The sequence below is a fragment of the Myotis nattereri genome (assembly GCF_964212035.1).
Source record: "Myotis nattereri genome assembly, chromosome: 11".
Taxonomy (NCBI): domain Eukaryota; kingdom Metazoa; phylum Chordata; class Mammalia; order Chiroptera; family Vespertilionidae; genus Myotis; species Myotis nattereri.
Window position 1 is genome coordinate 80,484,555 of NC_138086.1, and position 10,463 is coordinate 80,495,017.

The 10,463-nt window shown below is 56.7% G+C and overlaps 1 protein-coding gene across 2 annotated transcripts; it reads left to right on the forward strand.

The window, feature by feature from the left end:
* Positions 1-718: 718 nt before the first annotated feature.
* LSMEM1 (leucine rich single-pass membrane protein 1) lies at positions 719-8,820 on the forward strand. 2 transcript variants are annotated; one of them, XM_081102739.1, is made up of 4 exons: positions 719-953; positions 5,577-5,714; positions 6,714-6,842; positions 8,259-8,820. In XM_081102739.1, the coding sequence occupies exons 1-4, from the start codon at positions 866-868 to the stop codon at positions 8,387-8,389; spliced, it is 486 nt and encodes a 161-aa protein (XP_080958865.1). In that variant the 5' UTR covers positions 719-865; the 3' UTR covers positions 8,390-8,820. The 2 variants fall into 2 exon arrangements, with proteins under 2 accessions (XP_080958865.1, XP_080958866.1); XM_081102740.1 differs by lacking the exon at positions 719-953 and adding an exon at positions 1,453-1,698.
* Positions 8,821-10,463: the final 1,643 nt, after the last annotated feature.

The window sequence follows — 10,463 nt, forward strand, 5'->3', positions numbered from 1 at the left end:
CCTCTTCCTCTCTGAAATCAATAAAAATATTTTTTTTAAAAAAGAAAGAAAACGCCATTCCTTTACCCCAGCCGTGGGCAAACTACGGCCCGCGGGCCGGATCCGGCCCATTTGAAATGAATAAAACTGAAGAAAAAGACCGTACCTTTTTATGTAATGATGTTTACTTTGAATTTATATTCACACAAACACTCCATGCTTTTGTTCCGGCCCTCCGGTCCAGTTTAAGAACCCATTGTGGCCCTCGAGTCAAAAAGTTTGCCCACCCCTGCTTTACCCCGAAGGTAGAGGGGGGTCCAAACTGAATGTAGATGCACCAGAAATTTTGTGACGCAAACTTCCCTGATGTGTGTTCCAGGGACGTCCTGTGTCTGCGCCCAGCAATGGGAGGTCGGACTCTAAAGTCTGTGTATCCTGTTACCTCCCAGCCCTTAGCGGCCCCTGCTGGGCAGGTAGGCTTTGGGCTTGCCGATCTCTCACTGCGGCTCCTCCTGTGTCCAGCAGGGGGCAGAGCTGCTTGACGTGTGTGTGTGTGTGTGTGTGTGTGTGTGTGTGTGTGTGTGTGTGTGAGAGAGAGAGAGAGAGAGAGAGAGAGAGAGAGAGAGGGGGGGGGGGGAGGGAGGGAGGGAGAGAGCTCAGAGCTCAGCCTTTGCAAAGGATGGTGGTGAGACAAGTGCTTCCATTGCCTGCCCTGGTGGGTGTGCGGCCACACACTCCTCCCCTCGCCGCCCGCCGCCGCCGTAGCTCCCAGCAGCGCCCGCAGTCCTCCTGCCACCACTAGTTCCAATGTCACCTTGGCCTGCCCCCTGCACTGCTGGGCAGAGGCCTGTGCGCGCCGGCCGTGGCGGCAGCCTGCTCAGCTCGGATGTTTGTCTCGGGGAGCGCGCCGGCCGCCCTGCTGGAGACGGGCCGGCCCCCAGGGTCACAGCGGCCAAATAAGGACACCAACCTCAGTAAGAGCCGCAGTGCGCCCGCCCGTGCTGCTCTCTCCAGCTTGGGTTCGGTGGCTCAGTTACTAACCCTGGGGCACCGGAGGGAGGGAGTCGGCCTGGAGCCGCCTGCTGCTCCCGTCACCACCAAATGCCAATGCCGGGCAGCCCTCCGGCGGGTGTGCGGCCTGGCAGGGCCCGCGCGGGGGAGGCCCCGGGAGGACTCGCATTTCCACACAGATTCCTTGTCGCCTCTGAGTAGCTGGGACTTGCTTTCCTGCTGACCTAGCAGTGAGAGCTGTGTTTGTGAGTCATGTGCACGCGATGTCACTACCGAGAGGGAAGGGGACTTCGTGCTGGGTGCCTGTGGCTGCGTGTGCTCTGTGCTTCCAGCTTCGGAGAGAAAGGGCCAAGGCAGAATGTGACCGGGCAGAGGCTCTGAAACGGATCCACAGGAGGAGTCAGCGACTCCCTCCCTGAGCTCCCTGTTGGCTCCGCATCCGCCGTCGCAGTCATTCCGACATCGGGCAACAGCGTGAGCGAGTTACTTGCGGGCTTTGATGGCAAGGGCCTGTGGGGAAATACAGACGACAGCAAACCCGTTTTTCCTCGACAACTAGCTTTGCCACAGTCTTCCTTTGTGGGCAGTCAGAGCATTCCCCCGTGACAGACTCAACTGTCAGCTGTTAGCGTGACCTAAAGCCGAGGGAACCACTTACAGGTGTCAGCTGGAGGACTGGAGGGGGTTCCGTGAAGAGGAGCTGCTCTGGTCAGTCATTTACTTACAAACAAGCTTGCCCCAGGAGGAGGGAGGAGGGCCCGCTGGGGATGCAGAATTTAGTGGCTGCTTCCCCTGCCCTCCGGTCCTTCCCAGATGCTCCTGTGGAGAAGCAAAGCGAGCAGGAGCCGGTCGGACAGCTGCGGGCCGTGTTAGGGCACGTGACCCTGTGTCTGTGTATTGGCGAGTCCCACCCAGGATCTTGGCGGCCACACGCACACCCAACACAGCTTTCTCTGCTGATTCTTTTTTTTTTTTTTTTACTCAATGTTTTATTTTTAAATTTTTTTTCTTGTTTAAAGTATTACAAATAGTAGTACATATGTCTCCTTTTTTTCCCAATTGACCTTCCCCCGGCCTCCCCTACGCACCAGCGCATGCCCTTACCCCACCCGACCCCCAGTGTCTTGTGTCCATTGGTTATGCTTATATGCACGCATGCAAGTCCTTTGATTGATCTCTTACCCCACCCCCAACACTCCCCAGCCTTCCCGCTGTAAGTTGACAGTCTGTTCCACGCTTCTCTGCCTCTGTATCTATCTTTTTGTTCATTAGGTTATAATGTTCTTTATTTTCCATAAATGAGTGAGATCATGGGGTGTTTTTCTTTCACTGCCTGGCTTATTTCACTTAGCATAATGCTCTCCAGTTCCATCCATGCTGTTACATCTCTGCTGATTCTGGATTTGCCATTCGCTCGCTGCAGTTCATGTAGAAATGCCTCGAGACAGCGTCTTTCCACACGCGACCCTTCCCCTCGGAGCACTTAGGGCTCGCTCTGCACTGTGTCCCCGCGCTGTGGGGGTTGGTGTGGCTCTGAGTCACCCTTTGAGTCTGTAGCCAGGCCAGGAATGTGGAGATTTTACGAGCTGTTCTGGTCTTCAGGCGATTTTTGTGGTCACGGTTTTCTGGCTGGTCCTCTGCTTTGCAAACGCCCGATGAAGCCGTCTGAGATGTAAGCACAGTAATTACATCCCTGGAGGGGGAGCTCGGGGTCCAGGATATGAAGTCAGATCCCAAGCGAAGCAAATGCCTCTCCCCGAGTCACACGCCTAAAATAGGAGCCGAGTGTGGAGGGATGATCCTCGATGTGACTCACACAAACGCTACTCCTCACCAAACACCAGCCTTTGGGATAATGAAGTATAAAGAGGCAATAAAGTCTAAAACATTCCTGGAGGCATCGTTTAGAGACCTGTGGCCATGACGTCAGTCAGGGCTGGGTTTCCTCTGTACAAGGGTAACAGTAGGTGGCTCTGAGGCCCCTTTGCTCTATATGATGCTACTTTCACTTCTGTACGGAGCAGAGGTATTTTAAATGTTTTTATTGGTTTTCAGAGAGAAGAAGGGAGAGGGAGAGAGAGATAAAAACACCAATAATGAGAGGGACTCATCCATTGATGGGCTGCCTCCTGCACGCCCCTACTGGGAATCGAGCCCGCAACTCGAGTACGTGCCCTGACCAGGACTGAACCGTGACCTCCTGGTTCATAGGTCAACCTCAGCCACTGAGCCACACCAGCCGGGTGCCTTCTATTCACATAATTAATTCAAAGGCCACAGGCCTCTGTCCACCAGAGAGCAGACCTTTAGTCCGTTCGGGCTTTCAGTGCTGCGTGAAGTCGTGCTATCATCAGGGAATATTACCTGTGGCGTGTCCCTCCACCCGAAAAGGCCTCGTGATGTCCGTGGCCTCCGTCTGAGGAAGCTCGGGGGACACCTCAGAGGTCCTGGGTCGCTTCCCCCGCCGCAGGGTTCCTCTCTGAGGTCTTGGCTTCTCAGGTTTGTCCCGGGGACCACCGCCACCTCCAGTGGCTGCAGAGCAGTCACAGCAGCCAGGACCCCGGAGCAGCCAGGACCCAGGAGCAGCCAGGATCTGGGAGCAGCCAGGACCCCGGAGCAGCCAGGACCCGGGAGCAGCCAGGACCCGGGAGCAGCCAGGATCCGGGAGCAGCCAGGACCCCGGAGCAGCCAGGACCCGGGAGCAGCCAGGACCCGGGAGCAGCCAGGACCCGGGAGCAGCCAGGATCCGGGATCAGCCAGGACCCGGGATCAGCCAGGACCCCGGAGCAGCCAGGACCCGGGATCAGCCAGGACCCGGGATCAGCCAGGACCCCGGAGCAGCCAGGACCCGGGATCAGCCAGGACCCGGGATCAGCCAGGACCCAGGAGCAGCCAGGATCCGGGAGCAGCCAGGACCCGGGAGCAGCCAGGACCCCGGAGCAGCCAGGACCCGGGAGCAGCCAGGACCCGGGAGCAGCCAGGATCCGGGAGCAGCCAGGACCCGGGATCAGCCAGGACCCAGGAGCAGCCAGGACCCCGGAGCAGCCAGGACCCGGGAGCAGCCAGGACCCAGGAGCAGCCAGGACCCGGGAGCAGCCAGGATCCGGGAGCAGCCAGGACCCGGAAGCAGCCCCAGTGCCCGTCCGTAGATGAAAACGCTGGGGGACATTCACACCGTGAAGCAGCACTCAGCTGCAAAGGGAAGGAAGTCTCACCCTTTGCGACAGCACGAGGGGCCTGGAGAGCATTATGCCAAGTGAAATAATAAGCCAGTCAGAGAAAGACAAGTACCACGTGATCTCACTCATAGGTGGAAGCTAATGAAGAAAATGAACCAACAAGCCAAACAGAGACAGACTCACAGAGAGAGAGCAGGCTGACAGCTGCAGAACCGGGGGGAGGGATTAAACAGAAAAGGAAAGGAAAAAACTCACGGACATGGACAACAGTGTGGTGACTGCCGGGGGGGGGGGGGGCGGGGGGGGGCGCGGGGGAGGTGGAGGAAGGTATAGGGAGGTAAGTGGTGATGGAGGGAGACTTGACTTGGGGCGGCGAACACACAAGCCAGTGCACAGGTGACGTGCTATGGAACTGAGCACCCGAACCTGTATAATTGTGTTAGCCGGTGTCACCCCAATACATTCAATAAGAAGGAAAAAAGCACATTTTAGGTGGAGACTCAGATGCTGTCCTGAGGGAGAACATGAACATGACGCCCGTGTGGAAACCTCTGCGATTAGAAAGGTTTACGGTCCTTTTCTCCTCTTCCGATGGGCTGCCTTTGCTCTTCCCCGATGTGTAGACATAACCTTGTACACAAAGGATTTGAGTCATCTCACCAGAATGTGAACAGTGCGATGAAAGGGAAATATTTTATAATCAACTGGAGGCCCAGTGCATGGAGTGATGATCCTCGAACAAAGGGGCCTCAGAGCCATCAACTGTTACCCTTGCACTTCCTGCAGCCTCTCACAATCCGGGACCCCTTGGGGGATGTCAGCCAGCCAGTTTCGCCCGATCCCCGCAGGCCAGGCCAAGGGACCCCCACGGGGCCTCTAGTATGCATATAAGATCTTTGGTTAATCTCTTCCCGCCCTCCCCCCTTCCTCCTTCCCTCTGAGATTCACCCATCTGTCCCATGTTTCCATGCCTGTGCATTGAGCGTCTGCCCCCCAGTGGTCAGTGCACATCCTAGCTACTGGTCGAATGGTTGAATGGTCAAACGGTCCCTTAGGCTTTTATATATATAGATTACAAAATAAAAGGGTGGGGGCAGGAAAAATACAGGCAGGATGGGGAAATCGGAGGAGGAGGAGAGGGCGTGCAGATACGCAGGGTGTAGGAGGTGCCCGCTGCACACCAGCCTCCCAGCCTGGTGGGCAAAGGACAGTACAAAGGTGTCCCCACAGGAAACATTTTCCCTGAACAAGCACGGCTTCCCCGGACCTGCCGCTGGAAATCCTATGTGTGTGTGTGGGGGCGGGGGGGTGGATTCTGCCGGCTTGTCTGCTGCCCGCGGGCTGCCACTCTCCAGCCACGCGCTAGGCCAGCCTCCAGCTCACGGCTGATGCGGTGCTTTCTTCCAGGGACCATGCACCGCTCCCCCCGAGACTCGGACTCCCGCGGCATCCCCGTCCCCGAGGACAGGAAGCTGTACGTCGTGGACTCCATCAACGACCTGCACAGACTCAACTTCTGCCCCGCGGGGTCCCAGCACCTGCTCCGTACGTGTGCCCTCTGGCCCGAGGGCTCCCAGCTCCGCGGCCCCTGAGAACAGCAGCTGCTCACCTGGGCGGGGGGGATGGGAGGGGGGGGGGCTGTAGGGCCTCAAACGCTTGCTTCAGAGATGCCCTGACTACTGGGCCACACTTGCTTTTGCCCTGAAAGCCCACGGCGGGCGATGGGCTTTTGTGGCTTCTGAGTGAGAGCTCTTGTCTGAGAAGCCCCTGCTGGGGCGCCCCCTTCCCCAGACACGTCTCCCTTCATGGTGAACGGCTGAGAAAATGTCCCACACGTCCATCTAGTTTTAAAACCGGTAACACTTTGTTGGGCAAAAAGCTCAACGTCATTTTCTCCTGACAAATGACAAATGGCCCCAATTAAAGGGCTAGAATGAAAGGCGGGGGAGAGAAAGCAAAGCAAAGCAACCTGCCGACCCTGAGGGCGTGTCTCGCCCCCGTGCACCGTAAGTGCCCCTGCGGGTCGCGCCGGGCCTCACCCGGTCCCGCGTACCTGCCGCCCCGGCACAGGCCTTGCTGCCGCGTGGCATGTCTCCTGTGGACTCGGGACTCTTCCCGCGCCCGTTTACAGCCGCCCTAGGCTCCTTCCAGATCTCGTGTTCTCTGTTGTGAAGCATTCAGAGTTTTCACCTGTTCTGACGGCAGCCAGTCCCGGGAAAAGGTGCTGCTGCTTTGATTAGAAAGCAAGGCTGTCGGGGTGACCGAGGAGGGACGGCCGGAAGCCAACCCGGCTCTGCCTAATTGGCTCAGGTGGTGACAGCAGCCGGGCCAGTGACTGTCCGGCTACACCTTGCGGAGTGATTAGGTCCCGGGTAGCGGGATGCCCATCCCACTGACCGGCCGTGTGTGTGTCTGTGTGTGTGTGTGTGTGTCTGTGTGTGTGTCTCTCTGTGTGTGTGTGTCTGTGTGTGTGTGTCTGTGTGTGTGTGTGTGTGGGGGGGCGGGCGGGGAGGGGGCCTCTGTGACGGTGTTGTTCTGTGTTAGCGCCGGAGGAGAAAAGCCTGGAGGCCGGCACTCGCTCGGGCGATGGGCGCTCCCGCCTGCTCTTCCTGGGGCTGGTCCTCGCGCTGATGGTCAGCCTGGTGCTGGTCGCCTTGGTGACCTTCCTCATCAGTAAGTACCCCCCCCTCGCTGCTGGTGCGCGCGTACCCGCACTTGCGTCCTCGCTGGTGGTCTGATTTGCTCGGGGAAGGCGCAGAGCGAGCCGGGGCCGGAGGTTCACCAGCGCGTGAGCCAAACATTTCTTCAGCCTCAGATCCCCCCGAGGCCCCGCTGTCAGGCGGTGGGCAGTTCTAGTTCATTCTAGGTTTTCCAGCCCAGCGCATAGACTTGTCCATACACTCGGGTCTTAGCGCAGAGTCACAGGCAGCTTCTGACCCCTTCTTGTGGGTGACTCTTCCGGAAGGTGACCCCAACATAAACGGATGCTTCCGCTCCGATCCCGCCACACCCCCCGGGGTTGGCGACTAGTTCAGCGCCTGGGACTGATCCGTGTGCCTACAGGACGGGCCTGGGGCAGCCCGAGGGCTTCTCCCTTCTGTGGGATGAGAGGCAGTGGATGAAGGATAAAGCCCCTAAGATGCCGCTGTACGTTGGGGGCTCACTCTGTCCCAGGCAGCGTCCTAGCACTTGATGTCTGTGTGCTCCGTGTGGAAACTGGGCTTCGAGAGGGGAGTTAATGTGCCCAAGGCCACACAGCTAACAAGTGCTGGATGGGACCCAAAGGCCTCAGGGACTGCACACCGTAGTGCCGTTATTATGCGCCTCTTGTATGAAGAGGGTTTGTTTTATATTTGCTTCTAGTGTTTTCTCTTGGGGGTAAAGTCGTATTAAGAAACAGAAAGAAGACTCGAGAACGAAGTGTCTTTATTGGACCACGACTCTGTCCAGACACCGAGTTCAGTAACTGAAGCCTTGCTCTGCCCCTGGAGGCGGTGCCGGGCACTTCACTTTCACTGATGAGAGACCCTGGTCCAGAGAGCTCAGCTGCCCATGTTCTCCCAGCAGCACTGGGATTCCAACCCGGGCCTGTGACTCCGGACACACTCCACACCCAAGGTCACGCAGGCTGGCCCCAAGGTCACGCAGGCTGGGCCCAGGTCACACAGGCTGGCCCCAAGGGTTGTACAAATAAGTCACCCGGTGGGTAACGTCAGTCCTCGGCTGTCCTCTCCCAGCCTCTAGGTTGCGTGGGCTGTTGGAGCAGGGCGTTTGCCTAGAGCAGTGATGGCGAACCTTTTGAGCTCGGCGTGTCAGCATTTTGAAAAACCCTACCTTAACTCTGGTGCCGTGTCACATATAGAAATTTTTTTATATTTGCAACCATAGTAAAACAAAGACTTATATTTTTGACATTTATTTTATATATTTAAATGCCATTTAATAAAAGAAAAATCAACCAAAAAAATGAGTTCGCGTGTCAGAGGTGTCATAGGTTCGCCATCACTGGCCTAGAGGGTTGATCAGTGCTCAGCCGAGCACCAACGTGGGCCCTGGCTCCCATGTAACATTCTGTTTTCCATCTTGAAGTTCAGACTGGAAGCAAGATGGACAACGTGTCGAGAAGACTGGCGGCTGAGGGGAGGGACATAGACGAGCTCAAGAAACTCAACAGCATGATCGTCAAGCGACTCAACCAACTGGAGTCGGCACAGAACTAGAGACGATCTTCCCAGCGCAGCTGCCAAACCCGAGCTTCCGCTCGGCGGGGCCTGTGCGGGGCCAGAAGCCGAGCCCAGCGCCCCTGCCGGCAGCCCACTCCCCTGGCAGAGAGCCCGCCCTGGGCCAGCCCTGCCGCCGGGATGGGAACCACCGCAGGGCAAGGGGCCTGGGACTAGCGGCCACAGGGACTCACTTCACGGCCCAGTCCTTCCGCTTTAAAGGGGCAAGGGGGTGGCTGGCATGAGGAAAACCCTGTGCCGATTCTCTTACCAAGGTGCTTTGTCACCAGAGCGAGGTCACGGTCCCAGGAAGGTCCCGCTGCCTCCCACCTCTTTGTAAGCTCCCACGATGAGTGAGGGCATTCCCGTTCCAGGGAACTGGGCGATGACAGATCATCTTCTTAATAAAAGAGATTCTGCTCAGGGGATGGAACCTGGACTCTTATTTCCCCCGATGACCGGGGATGGGGATGGGCGGGTGGCCGAGCTGGCTGCTTCCTGGCGTTTGCTAGTAGCCACGTGGGCTGGTGGGGCGGGGTCAAAAGAGAGAGCCCAGTGTATTCAGCCAATGTTTGCTGAGCTCTGCCAACTTTGTTCTCATGTCTATTTTGTCTGGTATAAGCATCGCTACCCCAGCTTTTGGTTTGTTTTCATTTTTATGAAACCTCTTTGTCCGCCCCTTGCCTTTCAGTCTGTACGCGTCTTTGGCTCTGAAGTCAGTCTCTTGTGGACAGCGTAGGTAAGGGCCTTGTTACCTATTCAGCTACTGTGTGTCCTTGGATGGGAGCACTTAATCCATTCCGTTCCTCCCCAACGGCCCTGGTGCTGTCCAGCCGCTGCCCCAGTGCTGGAGCTCCGAGGGAGTGAACCTGAGTAGGTCCGTGCCTGGGCCCTTTAAGAGGAACTACCTGGGGCTCCAGCAGCCTCCGTGTCACTCAGCCACATCCTTGCTGGTTTTTTACAGCCAGAATTTATGGGGAACTTTCTTCCTGGCACTGGGACCCTGGGCTGGGGGGCCTGGGGGTGGGGGGACACCTCCACAGCCAAGATAGCCTCCTGATTTTTTTAAACTATATTTTTACTGATTACAGAGAGGAAGAGAGAGAGAGAAACATCAATGAGAGAGAGAATCATTGATTGGCTGCCTCCTGCACGCCCCACACTGGGGATCAAGCCCGCAACCCGGGCATGTGCCATGACCGGGAATCGAACCGTGACCTCCTAGTCAATAGGTCAATGCTCAACCACTGAGCCACGCCAGCTGGGCTCTCGATTTTTATCTGCCTCACGTGGGTGTGGGACCAGCCCTCTCAGCGTCTCGGCCTCTCCTACCAGTCTCCATGTGGCTTCTTCTTTAAATCCCTATTCAGCTAGAATCCAGGTGGTTCTGAATGAGGGTGGTTCTGTGTCCAGGTGTCATTTTGACCTGGTTGTGGGAAGATCTGAGTCCTGCATTTCCCAACACCCACGGCTTGACCACAAGCTCTCTCCTGCTCCCTTTAAATTCTGAAACATGACTTACAACTCAAGCATGAATCCTCAGGGAAATGGATGGTGACCAGCTCATCCTCTCCGGATTCTCTTCCTGAATGAGGAGACCTCCTGCCACTTACCGTCTCACAAACAAATGCAGCAGGCGGACAATTGGAAAACGGTTAGTACTTTAACTATGGCTTCTCACATGCTAAAAACGACGCATTTCCTACACCCTAAAGTGACTGCAAATATTGCCACAAACAGACTAAATGAGAATTCTGTTCTGCATCTCCCCGGCCCCCAGCCTAGCAAACTTCTTTAAGATTGATGAGTTGGCATCCACTTCTGAACTGCTGTACGGTCACTGAGGGGCGCTCAGACTCGCTTTCTTATAGACTCGGAAGAAACAGTAACGGGACAGAGACGACGCCCCCGGGAGGGGAAATCTAGGACGTGTTTTCAAACTTTCATTCGGTACAGCCCATGGGAAGCCCAGGTGCTTTCCATATGACTTGCAGACGCCACAGGGGAACCTTTCACAATCACTTCCCTGCTCAGCTTGGGCCTAAAGCTTCACTGGAGTCCCCTGAGCTTGCCT

What these genes read in the sequence shown, in the direction of transcription:
- LSMEM1 (XM_081102739.1), top strand. Translation starts at nt 866, where the DNA reads ATGTTTGTCTCGGGGAGCGCGCCGGCCGCCCTGCTGGAGACGGGCCGG. An exon ending in AAATAAGGACACCAACCTCA is followed by an intron (nt 954 to 5,576) that starts GTAAGAGCCGCA and finishes GCTTTCTTCCAG; the next exon opens with GGACCATGCACCGCTCCCCC. An exon ending in GGGGTCCCAGCACCTGCTCC is followed by an intron (nt 5,715 to 6,713) that starts GTACGTGTGCCC and finishes GTTCTGTGTTAG; the next exon opens with CGCCGGAGGAGAAAAGCCTG.